Source organism: Mus caroli, chromosome 3 (assembly GCF_900094665.2).
Source record: "Mus caroli chromosome 3, CAROLI_EIJ_v1.1, whole genome shotgun sequence".
NCBI lineage: Eukaryota > Metazoa > Chordata > Mammalia > Rodentia > Muridae > Mus > Mus caroli.
The window spans coordinates 36,221,605-36,247,213 of record NC_034572.1 but is presented as its reverse complement, the minus strand read 5'-3'; the positions used below and the strand labels follow the sequence as shown (position 1 = coordinate 36,247,213).

Below are 25,609 nucleotides of genomic sequence, written 5' to 3'. Positions count from 1 at the left end.
ATATATATATGACAAAAATTAAAATAAGAGACTGAATTTGAAAGGGAAATATGAAGTAAAATGTAGGAGGGTTGGAGAGAGGAAAGAAATAATATCATATTTTTATTTTAAAAGGGCTTACAGAGATGTAAAAGAATCAAGAGGAGAATGGACAAAGAAATGATAATGGAAGGGATGAATCTGAGCACATTTGTACATACACATGTTTTAATGAAGCCCATTATTTTATACATTTAATACATTGTAATGAAGATAAAATAAACACAAAATACAAATATGCTGGGCACAAATGAATATTACTAGAGGTAGAGTCAGAAGGATAGAAAGGTTGGGCTATATATAATAAGATATAATAATACCTATGAGCTAGAAGTTAAAAAATGACTCCCACAGTTGGCTTTTGACCTTCATGTGTCTTCCTCCAATAAATACATGGAATTTTCCATTTTTAAAAAATAAAACAGATAAATTAGCAATGTTTCTGGAACTTAATCTCAGTGATAGACACAGGTTTTGTCCTACCCATGAACATAGGCATTCTCAGTATTTATATCTCAATCCCATTAGCATTGTTCTACAAGATACACCATTGGTTCCATAACTTGTAGCACTTTTCAGGCTCATACACATGTAGAGGGATCAAAGGTCAGCCAGAGAAAGTGCTTGGGTAGCAATGCAGGGTTGGGTAGATTTGAAGCAGAATCAATGGGAGTAAAGTGATGAAGCTTCCTTTATGAAGACCCAAGGTTCTTTATCAAGATTCTTATTTTGTTTTTCCTTTTTGCTTATATGCTTTATGTTGTTAAAAATACAGTTCCTAAGGGTTCTAATAAGTGTTTTTGATTTGTTCTTATGACAGACTAACCACCACTTCCTGAAAACAGTAACTGAACAAAACATGGAGATTGAGAAACTTCGAAAACATCTTAGGTATTTTTCAGACGAGTTTGGTTTATTATTATTATTATTATTAATTACATTTATTCAGGGAGATTTGTTTTAATGCCATAGATTTCCCTATCATTTGTCTTTCTCCCTTTTTATTACACCTTTGCCAGAAACACTCTGCATATATGTACATCAGCCATGAGTTCATTCAGTGAGGAGGCAACTATAGCGTGTATGTGGAGGTATATATCATAGTAAACCAGGGCTGTAGCAGGAAACTTGCTCCTCTGGAAAAGTGTTCTACTGCTTAACTCGCATTGGACTTCTGCCTAAGAGAAGGGGGCTCCAAAATCTTAGCAGATAGTTACCAAGACATAGCAGTGGGGGAGTGGAGAACTGAGACTGGGAAAAGAAAGATGCACCTAGGATGGATAGCCACTGTTTTGCTTCTGTGATAGAACTTCTGACTAAAAGCATCCTGAGAAAAAAAACGAGTTTATTTTAAATGCTTATCCTTCCATGGTGCTTTCCATCACTGAGGCATGTCAGGGCAGGAACTTGAGGCAGGAATTACTGCAGAGACCATGGAGGAGTGCTGCTTACTAGCTTGCTGTCTCTGGCTTGCTCGAGTACCTTTCTTTTACAACCAGGATCACCTGCCCAGAAGAGTCACTGCCTACAGTGGACTGAGCCCTCCCACATCAGAGATTAAACAAGCAATTCCCCACAGACCAAGGCTAATCTGATGGAAGCAACACCTAGATATCCTCTCTTCCCAGTTAACTCTTAACTTGTATCAAAGTTGATTTAAAAAACAAACAAACTAGTGAGCACATTTNTAATCAATGGAACATTATATATCTATTAAGAGGAATAAAAGAATAACAGCTATCTAAAATTTTAAGTTAGGATTTGAGGTAGGATTGGGGATGGAAGAGTAGCTTGGCTACAGTTCAAGCCCAGGGCCTTGCAAATGCAAGGAAGGTCCTCTGCCACTGAGCTACACACTCAGCCCTAATAATATATAAGAAATTTCAAAAACAAAAACAAAATAAAAAAACAACAAATTTTAAGATGAGTAATTTTGTAGCATTTAGATTTTTCTAATTTGTAGTAATATAAATTCAGAATATTCACTGATAATTATCTGGAACTCATTGAAAGCTGCTATAATACTCTCCTTCATCTCTAATTTTATTGACTTGGGTCTTTTCACTAGTTTTGCTAAAGATCCATTCATCCGGTTCTTTATCACTTCCATAGAACCCACTCTTTCCTTAATCTTTTGTATTGTTCTTTTAGTTTTCCGTTTCATGAATATAAACTCTGGTCTTTATTATTTCTTTCCTTGTGCTGATTTGAAGGTAAACTTTTCTAAGATCTTGAGTTTTATTATTAGATTATTTATTTGAAATATCTGATTTTTTTATTGTAGGCAATTGTAACTATATAAATTTTCCAGCTATAACCACTTTTTTCTGTTTCCTTCAGGTTCCAGAATGTTATGATCTCATTCTCATTTGATTCTAAGAATTGTTTTATTTCCATCCAGATTCCTTTAAATGACTCACTCATTCTTTAGAAATGCGTACTTTGCAGCTTTTGGGTGGAATAGTTTGTAGATGTCTGTTACGTCCATTTGATCTATGGTATAGTTTAATTCTGAAGTTTGTTCATGTGTTTTATCTGGATGGCTTTGATGATGAGAATGATTGCTGAGGAGATGTTATGGAAGATACCCATTATTGTTGTTTTGAAGGGGTTGTTTTGGCTTTTATTTTGAAGAGGTTTTATGGACTTTAATAGAAGAGTTGGTTTATGATAATAGGTGTTATTGTATTGGGTGTATATAATTTTGCTGTACTTGAATCCTTCATCAATATAAACTGGCTATCCTTTTTTTGTTTTGCTATTTTGCTTTCTGTTAACAAAGGCTTCTAAATAAGCACAACAAAATGAATCAGTGAGCAATTAGAAACAACTTCAAAAAGTTTAAATGATAGGGACTGGGGAGATGACTCAATGGTTAAGATTTGCAAGCATTGGACCTAAAGTCAGATCCCTAGCAGAGATATAAAAGGCTAAGCATACCTGTGAATGCCTGTAGCCCCTGCTCTGAGGAGGTCAGGAGAGGAGAATTATCAAGCTTTTGGCCTTCACTCTAGCTGAGAGCAATAGAGGAAAACACTTGATGTTGGCCTCTGGCCTCTACACGTGTACATAAGTTAGGGTTAGACAAATACACCTGTGTAAACACAAACATCTTACATAAATAAGTAAGTAAAATTGAAGAAATAGACGTTTGCAGTGATAGAATGAGAAATTTCAGCAAATAAATATAAAAATCTAAAAACAAAACAGAAAAATGAGAACTACTATGCCAGAAAAACTTCAATTCTTTAGTGAGAATATTTTTCTACATCCTTTTGTGTCTGGGTTACCTCACTCAGGATGATATTTTCTAGTTCCATCCATTTGCCTGTGAATTTCATGAAGTCATTGTTTTTAATCGCTAAGTAGTATTCCATTGTGTAAATGTACCACATTTTCTGTATTCATTCTTCTGTTACAGGACATCTGGGTTGTTTCCAGTGTCTGACTATTATAAATAAGGCTGCTATGAACATAGTGGAACATGTGTCCTTGTTCTATATTGGAGCATTTTTTGGGTATATGCCCAGTAGTGATATAGCTGGGTCTTCAGGTAGAACTATTTCCAATTTTCTCAGGAAACGCCAGACTGATTTGCAAAGTGGTTTTATCAGCTCGCAGTCCCACCAGCAATTGGAGGAGTGTTCCTCTTTCTCCACATCCTCGCCAGCATTTGCTGTCACCTGAATTTTTGATCCTAGCTATTCTGACTGGTGTGAGGTGGAATCTCAGGGTTGTTTTGATTTGCATTTCCCTGATGACTCAAGATGTTGAACATTTCTTTCAGGTGCTTCTCAGCCATTTGAGATTCCTCAAGTAGCTCTGTACTCCACTTTTTAATAGGGTTATTTGGTTCTCCAGAATCTAACTTCTTAAATTCTTTGTATATTTTGGATATTAGTCCTCTATCAGATGTAGGGTTGGTAAAGGTCTTTTCTCAATCTGTGAGTTGCTATTTTGTCTTATTGATAGTGTCCTTGACCTTACAGAAGCTTTTCGATTTTATGAAGTCCCATTTGTTTGTTGTTGATCTTAAAGCAAAAGTCACTGGTTCTCTGTTCAGGAAGTTTTCCCCTATGCCCAGCTATTTGAGGCTCTTCCTCACTTTATCTTCTATTAGATTCAGCATATCTGGTTTTATGTGGAGGTCCTTAATCCACTTGGACATGAGCTTTGTACAAGGAGATAAGAATGGATCAATTTGCATTCTTCTACATGCAGACCACCAGTTGAGCCCCCACCATTTCTTGAAAATGCTGTCTTTTTTCCACTGGATGGTTTTAGCTCCCTTGTCAAAGATCAAGTGACCATAGGTGTGTGGGTTCACTTCTGGGTCTTCAATTCTATTCCATTGATCGACTTGCCTGTCTCTATACCAATACCATGCAGGTTTTATCACAATTGCTCTATAGTACAGCTTGAAGTCAGGGATGGTGATTCCCCAAGCTCTTTAATTGTTAAGGATAGTTTTCACTTATCCTGGGTTTTTTGTTATTCCAAATTGCTCTTTCTAACTCTATGAAGAAATGAGTTGGAATTGTGATGAGGATTACATTGAATCTGTAGATTACTTTTGGTAAGATGGCCTTTTTTACTATATTAATCCTACCAATCCATGAGCATGGGAGATCCTTCTATCTTCTGAAGTCTTCTTCGATTTCCTTATGAATTTGAAGTTCTCATCCAACAGATCTTTCACTTATTTGGTTAGAGTCATACCAAGATATTTTATATTATTTGTGCGTATTGTAAAGGTTGTTGTTTTCCTAATTTCTTTCTCAGCCCTTTTATCCTTTGAGTAGAGGAAGACTACTGGTTTGTTTGAGTTAATTTTATATCCAGCCACTTTGCTTAAGTTGTTTATAAGCTGTAGGAGCTCTCTAGAATTTGGGGGGTTGCTTATGTATACTATCGTATCATCTGCAAATAGTGAAATCTTGACTTCCTCCCTCCCGATTTGTATCCCTTTCATCTCCTTTTGTTGTCTAATTGCTCTGACTAGAACTTCGAGTACTGTGTTGAATAGGTAAGGAGAGAGTGGGCAGCCTTATCTTGTCTGATTTTAGTGGGATTGCTTTGAGTTTCTATTTAGTTTGATGATGGCTATTGATTTGCTGTATATTGCTTTTATTATATTTAGGTATGAACCTTGAATTCCTGATCTTTCTAATACTTTTAACATGAAGGAGTGTTGTATTTTGGCAAAGGTGTTTTCAGCATCTTAGGAGATGATCATGTGGTTTTTGTCTTTGAGTTTGTTTATATAGTGGATTATGTTGATGGATTTCTGTATATTGACTCATCCCTGCATTCCTGGGATGAAGCCTACCTGATCATGGTAGATGATCGTTTTGATGTGTTCTTTTTTATTGTGAGAATTTTATTGAACATTTTTGCATCAATATTTATAAGGGAGATTGGACTGTAGTTCTCTTTCTTTATTGGGTCTTTTTGTGGTTTAGGTATCACTATAACTGTAGCTTCATAGAATTGGGTAGTGTTCCTTATATTTCTAGTTATGGATTAGTTTGAGAAGTACTTGTTTTAGATCTTCTTTGAGGATCTGATAGAATTCTGCACTAAAACTATCTGGCCCTGGGATTTTTTTGATTGGGAGACTTCTGACTGTTTCTGTTTCCTTGGGGATCGGGGGTGTTGAGACTGTTTAGATGGTTTATTTGATCCTGATTTGACTTTGATACCTGGTATCTGTCTAGAAAATCATCCATTCCATTCCAGGTTTTCCAGTTTTCTTGAGTATAGGCTTTTATGGTAGGATCTGATTATTTTTTGGATTTCCTCAGTTTCTGTTGTTATATGTCCCTTTTCATTTCTGATTTTGTTAATTTGGATACTGTCTCTGTGCTCTCTGATAGTCTGGCTAAGGGCTTATCTACCTTACTGATTTTCTCAAAGAACCAGCTCCTGGTTTTGTTGATTCTTTGTATAGTTCTCTTGGTTTCTCCTTGGTTGATTTCAGTCCGGAGTTTCATTATTTCCTCCTGTCTACTACTCTTGGGTGCTTTTCCTTTTGTTCTACAGCTTTCAGATGAGCTATTAAGTTTCTAGTTATGATCTCTTCAGTTTCTTTATGGAGGCATTCAGGGCTATGAGTTTTCCTCTTAGCACTGCTTTCATTGTGTCTGGTAAGATTGAGTATGTTGTGCCTTCATTTTCATTGAATTCCAAAAATGTAGCCGTCTGCGGCCACACTCAATTGTGAAACATTAATGAAGCTCAAAGCACCTATTGAACGTCACACAATAATAGTAGGAGATTTCAACACCCCACTCTCACTAATGATTTCAGCTCATCTGAAAGCTGTAGAACATTTTAAAAGATAAGCCAAAATAGGAAAGATTGACAAATAAGAGCCAAAGATGATTGGACAAAGCCAGGGAGAAAACATTTCAAAGGTCACAACATCTTGAAAAATGAAAGCTAAGCAATATGACAGAGCAGTTACAGACTTGAGTGGTTTGGGGGTTTGTTTTGTTTTGTTTTGGGCTTTTTTTTTTTTTCAAGATTTGGCATACTTACATACACACAAATTGTTGGCTTAGAAATGGAACCAAGTCTAAAAGCAAAATTTATTTTATATGTCTTACACTCAGAGCCAGAACGTAATTTAATATAATATTTTTAGTTTGCAAACATTTTTATTACAAGCTAGTACATGAGGTCAGGTGTAAATTTTCCCACGTGTTGCATTGTCTTGGTGCTGATACTGTTTCAGAATTCTTAGTGTTCCAGATTTTTCATATTTCTTGATTTGGTATTCTTAGGATATATTAATTTATACTCAAAAATTGATGCCAGAGTTGTAAAATTGCTGTGAAGACACCCACCTGTAATACTAGCTCTTAGGTAGAGACAGGAAAATCATGAGTTTGAGGCTAGACCATGTAATACCCTATCTCAAAAAAAGTCTGTGTGTGTGTGTGTGTGTGTTTGTGTAATAAACATGCATATGTATTTGTATAGATTGAAAGTAGAATATAATAATGTCTAAAAGAGGATAGTATACATTAGCATTGTTCAACAATTTTTAAATAATTGTCTCTTCACTATAGACATTTTGGCTATAGAGAGATGTATCCATATTTAGTATGTATAGTATAGTATGTATAGTATACACTATATACTTAGTGCTAAGTATATAGTATATATGGTTATTTGTTTCTAAGATAAAAAACATTTCTAGCAGTTATGTTCCCTAACTTAGTCATTGTTTCTGTGGACTGTGGCTATTTGTAGAATTTGGGAGCTACAGGCAGCCTACTTGTTCATCACCAAGGCAACAGTATGTATAATGTGGCAATTACTTGTGTGGAAAACTAGGTATCAACAACAAGCATTCATGTATTTCATACAAAGTTTTAATTAAATGCCAAAACATAGATCCAAAACATATTGTTTACATTAAACAGATACAGAATTTTAGTATAAAAATATTCAATAACAACATATATCATGGTTTAACATGAACTTAGAAAACAAAGAGTAGAGGGACCACCAAACAATACTGAAAGCTTTGTCATGACTGTTGAAACAATGAGTCATCTAACATTGTGTTTAACTCTAAAGTCAAGGCCCAGAAAAGACTGCAATTAAAAATAATCTCTGTAGCTTAGTAGTGTGACTTAGAATGCAGAGAAAGATCTTGCAAGAAAGATGAGTAAGGAAATTGGTTCATAAAGACCTGCAGTCATGTACTGAGAAATAAATTGGATATATAGAAGATCCATGTTGTGAGGGAAATTGAAGAACCTGGGGCTAGAGGTCAAGGGATACTGTTACAAAGTTGAACTGTCAGACAGCGTCATGATAGCCATTTGATTTATCTTTCCATTGTTATAAACTACACGGAACCAAAGGCTTGAACTATGTCACCCACCCAGGGTTTTCCAATAGAGTCAAGGAAGAGCCAAGTTGGAACTCAGATCTTTTCATTGCTGATCTCACTGAGCTGCTAAACCTGGCTTGATGACAGTATGCACAGCCGTAAAGAATCAAGAGTGAGAGAGTTGATTGGAAAAGAAAGGACAATGAGTGGGTATGTTGATTTTTGACATCTGTGTGGAAGAGTCATCTGGTTTTGGACATTTGGTGTAAAGACTGACGTGAGATTAAGTGTATTGAGAATGATATTGCTGGTTCTAGTTTCCTGAAACCTAAAGGGTCTTGAGTGTTGTGCTGTCCAAAAGCAATTTTGCCATAATATTTAACAACGGCATTCTATAGCTCAACATTAAGCAGATCAGAGTTGTATGCATAAAACTATGCCTGCTTTTCCTGCCCCAGATTTGAAGGAACATAAGGATAAGCAGATGCTTCTTTGAGGGAAAGGGTGTTGCTTTCAAGTTTGACAGATTCTGAATGATGGGCATATTGACATTACCAAAATTCAGTTTGAAGTGATGCTCTGTATTACCATGCCAAGAAAAAGCAAATTAGAAATTCTTTAAACACATTTATACTTACACTGAAACACAATTTCATTTGTTGTCTTATATGATTTCAAAAACTAAAATCATGTGAACATATAATTAATGCTTGTTTAGTGTTTTCCTGTTTGATCATTGTGGAGATAACCTGCCATGGCACAGGAGACTTGAGGCTGTGTTCCATCAGCTTCACTCCCCTGCCCTTCCTTACCCACTTCATGTGTACAGGGCTCCAGGAGCCACTTGGCTGTTTCTCAAAACCACTGCTTTTGATCAGTATTCTGTTTCTCAGAAACATTGTACTCTCACTACATTTGCTTTCTCGATGAAGCTGTTTTTCTTCATTGCACCAGATTTTTACTCTTTTATCCTTGCAGATTCACTTAGCACTCACTCATTTAATTGAAATTTCATGTTGTTTCTCTGAGAGTGCTTTTTCATTTCATTATATTTGTTTATAATATATATTCAGCTCAGTGACCTCAAATTCTGCATCTTGGTATGTCTGGAAGAAAAGGAGCCAAACATGGTGGTACACACCTTTAATTCCAGCACTGGGAGACAGGGGCAGGCAGAGCTCTCTGAGTTTGTGACCAGGCTAAACTGTATAGTGAGTTCCAACAGTGTGACTTTATCTTAAAAATATATATTGTCATTTATGTGTATGTTTGATGAGTGATGGGTTTTATCTGTGGTAGAGTACAAACCTTGAGTTTATTAATCTACTCTAAAGATGGCCTGAAACACTGGCATGTGGGTTCATATTAACTTCTCAAACCTAATAAAAATAATTAAGAAAGTTGGAGTTAGGTCTGGGATCAGGTCATGGAAGACTTGATGTTACTCTGTGCAGCCACTGACGTGAATGGATATGATTAAACTTTATTTTTGAAAAAATATTTTAAGGAAAGGATAAAACAAAAGTAGGTAAGAATTAAAGTAATTTTAAGTAATTTTGTTCAAAATATTTTTTAATTTAATTTTATTCATAATTCATTTTTTGCACTCCATATTCCATTCCCTGCCCCTCCCCATCCACCCTCCTACTGCTCCACATCCCATATCTCCTCACCCCACACCATCTCCATGTGAATGTCCCCACTCCCCACCCCACCTGACCTCTAAACTCCCTGGGGCCTCCAGTCTCTTGAGGGTTAGGTGCATCATGTCTGAATGAGCACAGACCTGGAAGTTCTCTACTGTATGTGTGTTGGGGGCCTCATATCAGTTGGTGTATGCTGTCTCTTTGGGGGTCCAGTGTTTGAAAGATCTCAGGGATCCAGATTAATTGAGACTGCTGGTCTTCCTACAGGATCTCCCTTTTCCTCAGCTTCCTTCAGCCTTCCCTAATTCAACAACAGGGGTCAGCTGCTTCTGTCCATTGGTTGGGTGCAAATAACTGCATCTAACTCTTTCAGCTGCTTGGTGGGTCTTCCTGAGTGCAGTCATACTAGGTCCCTTTTTGAGAGTGCTCCATAGCCTCAGTAATAGTGTCAGGCCTTGGGACCTCCCTTTGATCTGAATCCCACTGTGGGCCTCTCCCTGGATCTTCATCTCCTCAGGCTCCTCTCCATCTTCATCCCTGTAATTCTTTCAGTCAGGAACAATTATGGGTCAGAGGTGTGTAACTGTGGAATAGCAACCCCATCCATCACTTGATGTCCTGTCTTCCTGCTGGACGTGGGCTCTGTAAGTTCCCTCTCCCTACTGTCGGGAATTTCATCTAAGGCCCTTCCCTTTGAGTCCTGAGATTCTCTCACCTCCCAGGTCTCTGGTGCATTCTGGAGGGTTCCCCCAACCTCCTGTCTCCCAAGGGTGCCTGTTTCCATTCTTCCTGCTGGCCATCAGGGTTTCAGTCCCTTTCCCTCACCCAGTACCAGATCAGGTTCCCCTCTACACCCCCACTGGCCCCCCACCCCGTCCACTTTTTGCAGGCAAATGGATGGAACTAGAAAATAACCTTACTGAGGTAACTCAGACCCAAAAGGACATGCATGGTAATGACTCACTAATAAGTAGATATTAGCAAAAAGAAAAAAAACAATACACAAGATACAGTCCACAGAATTCAAAAGGCTCAACAAGTGCCCAAGTGAGGACACCTCAGTCCCACTTGGGAAAGAGAAGAAAGCAATCACAAGTAGGGGAGGAGTGAAGGACTTGGGAGGGAATGTTCAAAATAATTTTAAATGGCTGTGCCTTTGACTTGGTGTTAAGAGTACATACATACATACATACGTGTGTGTGTGTGTGTGTGTGTGTATTCTGATTAACTTTAGCCACTTATTAACATGTATTGATACTATTTTTACATAAGTAATGTGTAACTTACTAATCGGTATTGACTGAGAATTGGGATCTGGGTGTGTAATTCAGTGGTAGGGTACTTATTTGACCCTTGAAAACCTTGAGTTTATTAATCCTTTGTGCCCACACCTAAAACTTACTGCATTTAACCAAATAACAGAGTCTCTGAAGTCAATAAAAGTTCTTGGTATATGGGTAATAGGACACAACCCCTTTACATTGTTTGACCACCTCATCCTTCTCTTCAGTAATTCCTGAGTGGGATAACATTCCGGTTTTCTTTTTTATTTATTATTTATTTTTTAATTAGATATTTTCTTTATTTACATTTCAAATGTCACTCCCTTTCCTAGTTTCCCCTCTGAATATCCCCTATCCCCTCCCCCTGCTCCCCAACCCACCTACTCCTACTTCCTGGCCCTGGTATTCCCCTATACTGGGGCATAGAAACTTCACAGGACCAAGGACCTCTCCTCCCATTGATGACCGACTGGGCCATCCTCTGCTACATATGCAACTAGAGCCAGGAGAGTCCCTCCATGTGTTCTGTTTGTTTGGTTTGTTTTGTTTTTGATTGGTAATTTAGTCCCAGGGAGCTCTGGAGGTACTGGTTAGTTCATATTGTTGTTCATCCTAGGGGGCTGCAAACCCCTTCAGCTCCTTTCTCTAGCTCCTCCATTGGGGACCCTGTACTCTGTCCAGTGATTGACTGAGTATCCACTTCTGTATTTGCCAGGCACTGGGCAGAGCCTCTCAGGAGACAGCTATATCAGGCTCCCGTCAGCAAGCTCTTTTTGGCATCTGCAATAGTGTCTAGGTTTGGTGGTTGTTTATGGAATGGATCCCCAGGTGGAGCAGCTCTGAATGGTCATTCCTTAAGTCTCTGCTCTGAACTTTGTCTCTGTAACTTTTCTTGACCCAGAGTTCTGTAGGATATCCAGAGGTACTTATAACACAGGGCTCTGAGCTGAAATTATTGTCCCATCTCCCAAACCTTTTATCTGTTTATAAATGGTGTCATCCAGTTCCTGATTCAGAAAGGAGGCATCATACTTTGTTCTGCTTCCCAGCTCTACATTTAAACTGTGTCACTTTCCTATCACTGCACTGTTTGTTTGTTTCTGTTTCTTTTATTATTAATAACTATTTTATTTATTTACATTCCAAATGTCCCCTTTTCGGTCCCCCCAACCCTACATCCTCCTTCCCTGGGGTATCAAGTCTCTACAGGATTAGGCACATCCTTTCCCACTAAGGCTAGACAAAGCAGTCCTCTGCTACATATGTGCTGGCCCTTATGCTCTCAGGTTGGTGCCTTAGACTCTGGGAGCTCCCAGGGGTCCAGGTTAGTTGACACTGTTGTTCTTCCTATGGGGTTACAATCCTCTTCAGTTCCTTCAGTCCTTCCCCTAATTGAGCCATAGGGGTCCCTGACTTCAGTCCAGTAGTTGGCTGTAAGTATCTACATCTGTCTCAGTCAGCTGCTGGTAGAATCTCCCAGAGGACAGCCATGCTAGACTCCTGTCTGCAAGCACAACACAGCATCAGTAATAATGTCAGAGTTTGGTGCTCATCCATGGGATGGAATCCAAGTTGAGCCAGTCACTGGACAGCCTTTCCTTCACTCCCTGCTCCATTTTTGTCCGTGCATTTCTTTTAGACAGGAACAATTTTGGGTCAAAGGTTGTAAAGGTGGTTTGTTGACCCCATCCGTCTACTGAGAGCCCTGTCTATTTACTGGAGATGGTCTCTTCAGGTTCCATCTCCCCACTGTTGGGCATTTTGGTTAAGATCACCACATTTGAGCCCTGGGAGCCTCTCATATCCCAGGTCTCTGGAACTTTCTAAAGGTTCCCACTGGCCCCATCCCTGGCAGCAGCATATTTCCATTCATTCTCCTGGCCCTCTGGGCTTCTCCCCATATACCTGATCCTGCCTGTTTTCCCCTCTCCTAACCCCTCTACCCCTCAGGTCCCTCCTCCCTCTGCCTCCTGTGAATGTTTTGTTCCCCATTCTAAGTGAGATTGAAGCATCCTCACTTGAGCCTTCTTTCCTGTTAAACTTCTTACAGTCTGTGTGTTGTATTGTGAATATTCTGTACTTTTTGGCTAATATCCAGTTATCAGTAATTATATACCATAAATGTCCTTTGTCACTGCTCTTGCTGAGCCTCTCCCATGTAAGCCCCTGCTGAAACCCCCTCTGGCTTTTCTCACCCCCTTTCTTCTTGTCCTTTTCTTAAAATAGTCTTTCAGAATTATGATCTGATCATGCAGCTTCTTGTCCTGACCTCAGGCCACTCCTCACTGCAGCTTTCTGAACTATTTGATTTCTCTGAACAGCCACACTGTTGCTTGTCTAAAATTCCTCCTTTTGCCAAATGTCCTCCCAATTTTAAAAGTTCAGCTCAAGTGTCATATTTTAGATAATCTTTTCTAAGTTATTTTCTTTCTTCCCTTTAAAGCCTACTGTCTTGTATAGTACAGTTGTAGACTGAATGCTTGTCTGTTGTGATATTTGAACACTTTTTATATGTAACTGTGTACAGTTTCAACTGTCCTTACTAACCTGTAAGGTCCACAAAAGAGGGTAAGAAAATATTTTGACTGATTAACTTTGCAAATTAAATAACTAAATTGTCTATACTCATGCCCCTTGCTCTTCAGTCTTTCAAAGGCACAGCTGCTTTCTTAGCCTCTCATTCAGAAAAAGTTTATATTATACTCTTTATTCATCTACTCAGGATTGGGGGACTGCTTGGTAGTGTGATTTCCAAGTGAGCACACCTGAGCAGTCATCTTGATATAGTTATCAGAAGCTGTTTTGTGTTTTCTAGTATAGATCCAACCTTTAAATTATATTGTATAAGTAAATGGCTTTATTGAAGAACGTAAGAGCTGATGTACAGTTCTTGATCTCATGCTATCATATTGAATGTAATAGATAGCTTATGTAAGTTGAAGTTTATGTATATTCATTGTGTTCATTTCTAGTCATTTTTACAACTGCATAATAGCTTTTTCTACAAAAGTATGTGTACTAATAACTTTTATATACCACTTAATTTTAAAATGTACTTTTGCCAGGTGATAGTTTTATTTTAACAGAGATAACAAATTTTTCTCAGATGTTTCATGTTTTCATTTGAATAATATTGTGTTTTCTATTGTTAAAAAAGTTGTGGAAATATGGAACTCATGTACCACTAGTTTTGATTCACAGTGTCTCTTGGGATCTCTCCCGTATGAGAAGTGGCCTTGAGCAGATGTGCTTCATCATAGGATTGCCAAACAGCTCCATATGTGTCATCAGCTAGCTTTCTAGGTTTCTGAGCAGAGAAAACAGGGGATAGCAGCTTTTCTGTTATTTTTTTTTCTTCACAGTGTTTAACTTTAATGTTATTTAAGGACAGATTGTAATTATATGTTATTGTTAAATGTTTGTTTCTCTGACTCTTTGAAGAATAAAGAATTTTGATTTTACTTATAGAGCACATGGGTCACAAATGAACCTTTGTGGCAACTATTTAATATTGGGATTTCTTGTTTCCTGGTTGTGTCAAAACTCCTCATAGTTCAGCTGTCTCTGTGATCCTGAGATCCTGGGTGTGTCAGAGCTTCTGGAGTCAAGCTGTGTCTGGGACTCTGAGATCCTGGTGTAACCAAGCTCCTGGGATCCTGTGGTCCTGGGCGTGTTAGAGCGTCTGGGAGTGGATCTTCCTCTGGGTGTTGTGGGACTGGCTGGGGAGTTTGCACCCAAGGTCTGCTCAAATCCAGAAGGAACCTGTGCCACTGGTTGGGCGGAGTTCCTGGGTCCCACTGATTCCAGTTAGTCCCCTGTTGGGGCAGATGTTGTGTCCTCCTCACCCCTGATCCTATGATCCTGGGCATGTTAGAGCGCTTGTAAGTGGAGCTTCCTCTGGGTGTTGTGGGGCTGGCTGGGGAGTTCCTACCCAAGGGTCTGCTAGGCCGCCAGCCCAGACTGAAAAGCAAGTTATTTCTTTATAGCACTAGAGTTTGGCAAGCCAAAGATCAAGACGCCAATAGTTTCCATATCCAGTGAGGGCTCTGCTTCATAAATTATACCTTCTTCGTGTGTCTTTACATGGTGGGAGGAACAAGCCACCTCATTCAGGCCTCCTTTACAAGGCTGCTGATCTCAATTTTGAGAGCTCCACAATCACAATTTCATCACGCCTTCTAAGACCATCACATGAGAGGAAAGATACATTCAGACAGCTGCTGTTTACTGATGGATCATTCTGGCAGATGGCTAAGTGTGTGAAGTTCAGTTTCTTCATCTATCTAGGCAAGCTAAAATGCCTCCCTGCACGCCACACCCCAGTACATCGTAACACAGTATTTAAGCACATCCATTCTTCTTTGGCATGTAGTCTATCTAGATAGGAAACTATCTTTTCATATCATTTCTATTACTATGTTTTGTGTTCTTAAAAGTTTAGGTCTCTTTTGCAAAGTTCTTTTGAATTCTCCTGTCTCAGACATTGCTGATAACTATTTTTCCTCTTCCATCCTCTGAAATTGCCTTGAAGAATCTTTATTTTACTTACTGTAGAATTACCTCTTTTGAATAGTTTGTATTTGTTCTTGAGTTTCTTCTCTGGCGTTTGGGGCTATTTCTCAGGTTCTGTTGTCGTATTTTTTTTTTTTTTTTTTTTTTGGTTTTTCGAGACAGGGTTTCTCTGTAGCCCTGGCTGTACTGGAACTCAGGCTGGTCTCGAACTCAAAAATCTGCCTGCCTCTGCCTCCCAAGTGCTGGGATTAAAGGCGTGCGCCACCACACTCAGCTCTGTTGTCTTCTTTATTTTCTCATCTGGCATACTGAATAGAGATGTTTTTTAAATTTCTATCCCTTTTACTCAATTCCCCCTCTTTCCTTAAGTGTACCCTACCTAAGTTTGTTAATATCAGTGTTTCCCCAATACATACATTTAGCATTGATCTGCTTTGTTGACCTCAAAACTTGAATTGCTAGGGCATTAGTTTCTTTGGTTTGTTATTTTGTTTTGCTAGGGTCTTAGCCCCAGGTTGACGTTGAGCTCATTAATCCAGGCTGACCTCAAACTTCTTATCTTCCAGTCTCAGCCTCTTGTGTGCTGGGATTCTATACAAGTGCCACCTCACCTAGCTAAACTTTGTGTTTTTCAATAACAGATACTCTGCTTCTGAAAAAAAATTATCTTATTTTAGGAGGCTAAGGAGATTGTACAGCTCCTCATGAAGTAGCAAGGTTTGGCCCTGTATGCCCATGATACCAGGAAGATAAGAGACATGTGGATCCCAAGGCTCTTTGGGTAACCAGTCCAACCTAATCAGAGAAGTCCAATACTTGTATAGTAGTAATCTGCTTTAAATAAATAGGAGTATGTGGTGTGTGTGTGTGTGTGTGTCTTTGTCTATATGTCTGTGTGTATGTTGAGGCTTCTAAAAAATCACTACTGTAGGATTGTGCACACATGAACAATTAATGGGTAAAACATGAAGATGCAGTTGTCCTCAGAGCTGGTATTTTCATCTTCTCTCCTTTGCACTCACTTACTGTGTTCTTATTTGTCTTCAAAAGGGCTAATAAAGTATAGTTGCCTGCAGATTGTAATCCATCTTCTATGAACTCATAATTCTACAAGGGAGAATTCATTTAGTATTGATTGTAATGCAGTTTGATCTGTTAATGTACAAAGAATTATGTCTTATAAGGATTGCAGTTAAAGGCGCACACCTTTAATCTCAACACTTGGGAGGCAGAGGCAGGTGGATTTCTGAGTTTGAGGCCAGCCTGGTCTACAAAGTGATTTCAAGGACAGCCGGGGCTACACAGAGAAACCCTGTCATGAAAAACCAAAAAAAGAAAAAAAAAAAAGATTGCAATTTAGGATCTTATGTAAGCAAAACCAGTGTGAACTTGACAAGAGAAAACTTTTAATTTGTAGCACAGGGTCCCCAATGGAAGAGTTAGAGAAATGACTGAAGGAGCTGAAGGGGATGGCAACCCTATAGGAAGAACAACAATATCAACCAACCAGAGCACCCAGGGACTAAACCACCAACCAAAGAGTACACATGGAGGGACCCATGGCTCCAGCCACATACGTAGCAGAGGATGGCCTTGTTGGACATCAATGGGAAAAGGGGCCCTTGGTCCTGTGAAGGCTCGATGTCGAAGTGTTGGGGAATGCCAGGACCAGGAAGTGGGAGTGGGTGGGTGGGGGAACACCGTTATAGAAGCAGGGGGAGAGGGGATGGATAGGGGATTTCTGTAGGGGAAACCAGGAAAGGGGATAACATTTGAAATGTAAACAAAGAAAATACCTAATTTTAAAAAAAGTTAAAAAGAAAGAAAAATTAGGAAAACAAGGAGAGACTTGTACAATAAAAATGGGAAACACCGAGAGTGTGCTCAAGGAAGCGTGTGCTTTGTATGTTCGCTGTTAAACCTGCAACAGAGTACAAGAGATGAGGCCTTGATATTGACTGGTACTGACCTTTTTCATATAGAACAGTATCGAATTTATTCAGAAGTAATGAAAATAAAACTTTTTTCCATTTTTTCTGAGAAATACAGATATAAATTTTAAGGTTGAATTTTAAGCCTGAAGCTGGGCCTGGTGGCACCTGCCTATAATCTCAACACTTAGAGCTAGGGAAGCAGAAGGATCATTGTTCCAGTCAGCTTCAGGCCTTTGAAACTTGTCGTTGAAAACAAAAAGGAGTTGGGAGAATCGGTTCTTGGAAGTGAGAGCGATGCTAAAGGTTAGGTCATAAAAACCGAGATGAATACACACTTGCCAAACAGTTTAGAGGCTGACTAAAACCAGATCAAAGTAAGGAAAAGTTGTATTACAAAGAGAAGTTTTGTTCTCTCGGCAGGCGGTGAGGTGAGTTTCATCACTATAAGTGACAGCCCTGGGCTCCTGATGCCAGTGCTCTCTCTGCATGCTGAGATACGCCCAGCAGATGCTCTCAGTCTCAGAGCTGATTAGAGCCCACCACTCTCTTAAATGTAATTTATGGTTACTTGTTCAGCAATCCATGAAGCAAATAGTAAAAGCAGCATTATGCTGAAATTCTTCTTTAGGATGATCAAATATTTCTTCATTACATACATAGGATTTATTTATCTAAATAAAGTATTCTTTATACCCCTCTGAAATTACTTATTTTTTATTTGCTTTTACATGTTATCTTATTAGCAATAAGGAAATTATTCGAAATTTACCTTTGGGATCCATTTTTAGTTACATAAACATTAATAATGATTTTACTAAATTTAGATTTTGAACTTTTTTTTGAACCTTTTATTCTTTATGGTCTCCAACATAACACATGAATTTACTTTCTTTTTCAGGCAAGCCAGATTAGATCTGAGAGTTGCAGTAACAAAAGTGGAAGAGTTAACTAAAGTTACTGAAGGTCTTCAAGAACAGATGCTAAAGAAGGTATACTAGAAGTGTTAGGAATTCCTTAGTGAAGACTGTTTCCATTGACATTAGCATAGTGAATTAAACATCATTAAAATGCACATTACAATCAACTTTTGCTTAATTATATGGTCTATGAAAGTGAAAAATAAACATCTAATGCCATATGTTGTATTGACTACTGAAGTTTTTATTGTCATAGTAGGCTGACTCTAAGTCATAGGGAACTTTTAGAATGATATTGTGTCAGAGTTTAGATGTAGATGGATATAGTTACTAAAAATTCTAGTTCTAATAGTGACTATATATGTGACTATCTAAGCCTTATTTCCTGATTCCTTAAAAGTTGATTATAGGTTTCCAGTACTGATAGAGAAGTATAGAGGGGTGTAAGAGCACTCTCACAAGTAATTGTTTTTAGGCCTGGAAAACATCCTAAAAGAACTATGTTCTTCATGCTATAAATGGTGTTTGTGTATTACATTCTAAGATGGTTCAAGTAAGCTTCAGGATCTTTACTTTCTAGGAGGAAGATGTTATGTCTGCACAAGGAAAAGAAGAAGCATCGGATAGACGTGTACAGCAGTTACAATCTAGTATAAAACAGTTAGAGTCAAGGTAATACTTCTGTGTCTCTGCGGTTGGCATATGTACAACACAGTAGAGTTTCAATCATAGTTATTGGAATAGGTATCTTATAAATGCTAAATCAAAACTATAGCCATGGGCTTAAAATCGGAACATTAGTTTATAATTGTATTGTTATACTTTGAACTTATGGGCATGGAAGCACATGCCTTTAATCCTTGTACTCAGGAAATAGGGGCAAGAAGTTCAGGGTAATCTAGTGTACCTAGTGAGTCCCAGGACAGCCAGTGTTATGTAGGGACTCTGTCTTAAAAGAAAAAAAAATTATATAATGCATTTAGAGTCTAGACACTCATGCCAAGTACATTGATTCATGTCACAATTTTGAAAGTTGAACCAAATTTAATCTAGGGGTTTTTTTTTTCCTAAAAAAATATCAACTCTTGGTTACCATGATGTTTCTGTTAATATGGTTCCTAGAGCTCCCATATATAAAGCCTGGCTCTAAGTCTGAACATTCACCCACATTAAGAGAATATAATATAATATGTAAATGAAAAGATATATATATAGATATAGATAGATATAGATATATAGAGAGATGGTTTTGTACACAGAGAGTATGTGTGTGTGTGAATGTGTTTTGGCCAAACCAGGAGAAATCCTCAATCTGCCTTACCTAGCAGTACTACAACTTAAACAAAACATGAAATTAAGTCCAGAAGATGTATATAGATTTAGTTGTGGGTACTAGTAAAGGTGAAAAGCTTTTCTCCTGTCACCGGGGGCTTGGGTTTGAGAAGAAATGCTTTGTCTCCCAACATGGTATTCATTATGACCTATATATTGACCTCTACAATACTTTAGCACAAAAGACACCTTTATTGTCAGTCCTCTTGATTTAAGCATATAGATTTTTAAGTATTTGTAGTTATTCTTAAAAACAGAAAGCCCTTCTTCTAAAATGTTAAAAATTTCTAAATCATTGTATCTGAAGAAATTAGATACTTCTTCAAAGCCTCCATAATTCTACATTTTAATAAATAATACAGTCTAAATAATCATTGAAACAGAAGACAATGAAAACGTCAGCTTTTAACTATTCGTTAATGTTTTGGGCCACAAATTCTGCAAGAGGGATTATGTCTAGGAGCTGAATGCTGTATATTATTCCTGCCTCTTAAAATGTTCAGTGTGGGGCCTGGAGAGGTGGCTCAGCAGTTAAGAGCACTCACTGTTCTTCCAGAGGTCCTGAGTTTTCAGGCAAATGGATGGAACCAGAAAATACCATCCTGAAAAAGGTAACCCAGACCCAGAAAGACAAACATATTATGTACTCACTCATAGTGGACATTAGCCACAAATTATAGGATAACTATGCTACTATCCACAGGTCTGAAGAAGCTAAGTAATAAGAAGGGTCCAAGACAGGATGCTTGAATCTAACTTGGAGAAAGATTAATTAGACATTGGAGGTGGATGGAGGGAGGGAATTGGGAGGGGAGGGGATCTGGGTTGGGAATCGGGCATGTGAATTGGGGCAGATAGGGATGGGAGAGAAAATGGAAATTGTGGGGGGGGGAGGGGCATCTCTAGAATGAGACAGAGTCTGCAACAGGGAGGGCTCCTGGGTGTCTATGGGGGTGACCTTAGATGAGACTCCTAGCATCTGAGGATATGGAGACTGAAGTAGCCACCTCTTGTAGCTGGTGGAGGGAGGAGGATACCAACCCACCAACAAAACCTTCAACCCAAAATTTGTTCTGCCTATAAGATGTACAGGGATAAAGGTGGAGCAGAGACTAAGAGAGGGCCATTCAATGACTGGCCCAACTTAAGATCCCACCCAATGGGAAAGAGCCAACCCCTGACACTATTAATGATGCTCTGCTATACCTGCAGACAGGACCCTAGCATAACTGTCTTCTGAGAGGCTTCATCTAGCAGCTGATGGAATTAGATGTTCCACACAGCCAAACATTAGGTGCGGTTTGTTGAATCTTGTAGAAGAGTAAGGGGAAGGACTGAGGGAGCTGGAGGGGTCAAGATCAGCACAAGACTTATGGAGTCAACTAACCTGGGCCCATAGAGGCTCACAGAGATTAAACCAGCAACCAGCATGCATGAGCTTGCATAGACCCCCCTATATATTTGCAGTAGATGTGCAGCTTAGTCTTTATGTGGGTCTTCTAACAACTGGAGCAGGGGGCTGTCTCAGACTCTGTTGTCTGTCAGAGGTCAACCTCAAGTGTCTTCCTCTGTTCTTTTCTACTATAGGTTTTGAGACAGTCTCCCCTAGAACCTAGAGCTCCCATATGTGTGGCCTGGCTGGCTGATAAACCCAAAGTATCCCCTGTCTTTGTTGTCACAGCAACAGATTCCAAGAGCACACTCCCACAGCTGGCTCTTCTCTTAGTAGGTACTGTGAATCAAACACAGGTCCTCATGGTTGTATAGAAACAGCTCTTACTGATAGAGACATCTTCCCAGACCCTCATAGCTTATATTTTTACCATAACACTCCTTTAAGGGTTTTTATTGGCCATGTTAAAAATGATGTTAAATATATATAAATATATATTCCAAGTACTTTAATGATTTTATTTACTTATAAAATGAGTAAATTACATATTTAATAAAATTTCATTATTGACATATTCATGATAATAAAATTGACAATAATATGTCTGCCTATCTTAACTTTAACATGCACTGTTTATGCTAAGAATTTTGCCATTTAAGATTTAGAATAGCTAAAATGGGCAGAAGAAAATGGGTGTGACCCCTAAAGGAATCAATAGATTTTATCTGAGAGAGAAAAAAAGAGAAATAGTAAGCAGCTTTGTCTTTGATAGTTATGGTTTGAATGGCCTTGAGAGGTATGTATGCCTACTGAACAGGGATAATGTTGAGATATCTATGATATAATTGAGATACATACCAGGGAAGCTAAATATAATTTTCCCTGCATTATTTGAAGAAAAGAAACTTTGTATCTATGGGTGTTATGCTTGCATATATGTCTATGTACTGCTTTTCTGCTTCGTGCCCACAGAGGCTGGAGAAAGTATAGGATTCCCCAGGACTAGTGTTTTGAGCTACTACACGAGTACTGGAAATTAAACCCAGGTTCTCTTGAAGAGCAACAGTGCTCTTAACCACTGAGACATCTCTAATACCCTGAAGAAAAAATTTAACACTCTAAAGCAACTTATATGACCACAGGTGAAACCATTTTTTTCACCATGCTCTGAATACTTATTGAATACTCTTAGAAAAAGAGAATGCACTCTCTCTAAGGGAAGTAGTGTGAAAGTGATCTGAACATATAATGTAGGTAGGACTTTTTGTTTAATAATGGAGGGATGACAAAGCAGCAGTTAAGAGCTCTTGCTTCTCTTTCAGAGGATCCAAAGTTAGTCCTAGCATCTACATTAAACAGCTCACAACTACCTGTAACTGCTGTCCAAGGGGATTCAATGCCCTCTTCTAGCTGCTATGGTCACCCGTACACATAATACAAAACCACACAAAGATACACACATAGTCACATAATTTAAAAGAAAATACAATTTCAGTTTTTTCATTGACAATTTGGTTAGGTAGTTTAAGGACTCTACAACACTCTAAAAGACCAAAAGCACCAGACAAATTCAAAGAATTGTATTATTCAGGCTTTGCATTCATGAGTATGTTCATAATGGGGAATGCTTAAAAAAAAATAGGAAGCAGTTTCACACAGGTAGATAACAAATGAAGAGTGGGTCTTATTGGGGATATCAAAAAGGTTCATAGCCTATGTGAGGACAGTAAATCAAAGCTCTCATATCAAGAGGAGTAAGAATGAGTCAATTCTGAATTATACATGAGTGGCCAGTTACTCCAGGTAACATCTTCCAAACCAGAAATAGTTATATACACTTCTCAAATGATAAATGATGGCCTTTTGTGAATGTGTCGATGAGAGCCTCGGGCAGGTGGGGAAGTGACTGCCCTAGGCTTCAGGTGCTGTCTGATGATATCCTGGGATTGTTGTTTGGTAGAGCAAAACAGATGCTGCTTCAGGAAACCAGATGCGTATCCCTTTCGGGAAGAGATGTACAGGAGATAGTATAGGCGCTGAAAAACCAGAGTTCATGAGTCCAAGGCCAGGCTTGGATGCATAACAGACACTGTCTAAAAAGTAACTTCAGCTAATAAAAACATAAGGTAGAGAATCTAAAGCACATACTGAATAATTTTGGAAACAGTAAGCCATCTTTTTCATATATGAGGAAGTTTTTACTGCCTTTACCTTTCCCCAAGACGGCATAACCATTCTTAGTTTCAGAATCAAATTTTCTTTCCATTTTAAAGCAGAAAATAAAAGAACAATGAAGTTGAATAAAAAAGTAGTTACACAAGGGAAAAAGTTCTTGAGAAAATATAGCTAATTTTCCTTCAGTTTTTTTTTTTTTTAGAAATAACTTTATTATGTTTGAAGATCTGAGATACCTTTTTAAATATATTCTATAGCCTTGTCTTAAATTGCTATCTTACTACAAACATTTAATCTAGAATATTGTTGTTCTATCCAGGTCTTAGTGTTACATTGAAGAGCTTGAAAATTGTCATTAATAACCTATAAACGAGTAAATACTCACAGTCTATGAATTCGCATTGTATTTATATCTGAAAATCAAATCTATGATTGTAATCTGTTATGCACAGAAATCCTCTAAGACTGAACATACCAACAGATTTAAGCTGCTCTCAACCTTGGTCAGAGAAGCTGCTTATTCCAGAAGGTGGTGATTACTGCAGAGACTCATAACTCTGCAAAGTCCTGAGAATAAGCAATTGGGAATTCTCAGCAGTCAGTAGGACAAGTATATAAACATCCCTACCCAACCCCTACTCCCAAGCTCAGAGAACATCACAGAAAATGGGACAGGAAGAATATATGGGGAAGTGTACCATAAAAGATAGACTTCTGGATATGACATAGCTGTTACAAGAGCTCATAGCCACTGTGATTGCCTGTACAAGATATACAGGAGATCAAGCCAGTTAAAAAAATCTAGCATGGGAGACCATGCCAAGAGAGACCCTAACAGTGTGGGGAAGACCAGAAACCAGAGGCCAGATGGCCCAGAGAGCTATGATAGTACCAAACATGAGCAGAAAAAACAAACAAAAAAAGACAATATAGACAGTAGCCTAGCATAATAATCATCAGTGAGGCTTCAACCAGCAACTGATACAAACAGATGCAGAGACCTATAGGGAGGAAAGGATTTTGAGAACCAGAGGGGTCAAGGATATCACATGAAAAACCACAGAATCAACAAACCTGAACTTGCAGGGGTTCGCAGAGACTAAAACGACAATCAAAAGCCTGCACTGGCCTTACCTAGGCTCTCAGTATATATGTCGTAATTGTGTGGCTTGTTGTTTTGTTGGAGTCCTAAGAGGGAGCAGAAGCTGTTTCTGACACTTTTGTCTGCTTTTGGAACCCTTGTCCTCCTAATGGATTGCCTTGTCCTGCCTTTATATAAAGGGAAGTGCCTAATCTTACTGCACCTTGATATACCACATTTGGTTGATCCCCCTGGGAGGCCTGCCCTTTTCTGAAGGGAAATGGAGGAGTGACATTTGGTATTCGCTAAGAGAGATTGACTTTTCTTTTAGGGGAGGCCACTGGAAGGTTTACCACATCCCAGGAAATGATCCTACACATATTTCCATATAGGAAGCACTAATTGTACTTTGTTGGGGGGGGGGGCAGATGAAATTAGGCAGTAGATGGAAAACCTATTGAGGGAGGGAGGAAAGAGAGCTGGACAAAGGCAATAGGGGATCCATATGGCCAGGATACATTGTATACATCTATGAAATTTTCACAAAATTAAAGACACCAAAACCCAAAGGGATCATCACACAATTAGAATCAAAATATCTTGTCTCAGTTCTGCTGCTCTTTTTATTATCTTAGTCAAAAGCTGACCATGGTATGATTTTGTTTAGAATACCCATTGTAAAATCTACTTTTTTTTTTTTTTTGTTTTTGTTTTTGTTTTTGTTTTTTCGAGACAGGGTTTCTCTGTGCAGCCCTGGCTGTCCTGGAACTCACTTGGTAGACCAGGCTGGCCTCGAACTCAGAAATCTGCCTGCCTCTGCCTCCCAAGTGCTGAGATTAAAGGCGTGCGCCACCATAGAACTATAGCAAGGTTTAAATGAGAAATACATGTAAAAATAACAAGCATACTACCATCATATAGTGATGTTTAGTAAACTTCATATGTCCTTTCTTCCCTTTAAAAATATTTAACTTTCATATTGTGGTTAATTTCTAGATTGTGTGTAGCAATTGAAGAAGCCAATGTACTAAAAACAGGAAAAACAAATTTGGAAAAGCAAATCAAAGAACTACAAGCAAAATGTAGTGAATCAGAAAATGAGAAATATGAGGCTATTTCAAGAGCCAGAAATAGCATGCAGCTCTTAGAAGAAGCTAACATTAAACAAAATCAGGTAAGAAAACATGGAAGCATGTTTATAAAATAATAAGATCCCCACAGGCCCCACAGGCCCTAACAATGAAAGGATCAGCAGCTACTGAATAAATGTAGGAAACAAATGACACTTCCCTTTACCAGATAATTATGCTGTATTTTAAATGGTAAAAGTAATATCATAAAATATGCTAACATGTCAGTCATTATCAAAAATAGTATTTAAGTATTAGACTTTGTTTGTTTGTTTTGTTTGGGGGGAGTTTTGTTTTGTTTTTAATTAGGTATTTTCCTCA

General features: G+C 38.4%; 1 protein-coding gene across 4 annotated transcripts in view; it reads left to right on the top strand.

Moving 5' to 3' along the window:
* Sclt1 (sodium channel and clathrin linker 1) overlaps positions 1–25,609 on the top strand; it is a 110,284-nt gene that overhangs the window by 35,610 nt on the left and 49,065 nt on the right. For all 4 annotated transcript variants that reach the window (XM_021157908.1, XM_021157911.1, XM_021157910.2 and 1 more), the window contains 4 exons: positions 860–930; positions 18,159–18,249; positions 18,758–18,849; positions 25,155–25,332. In XM_021157908.1, the coding sequence (XP_021013567.1) occupies positions 860–930; positions 18,159–18,249; positions 18,758–18,849; positions 25,155–25,332 (432 nt within the window). The remainder of the gene's footprint in view (positions 1–859; positions 931–18,158; positions 18,250–18,757; positions 18,850–25,154; positions 25,333–25,609) is intronic.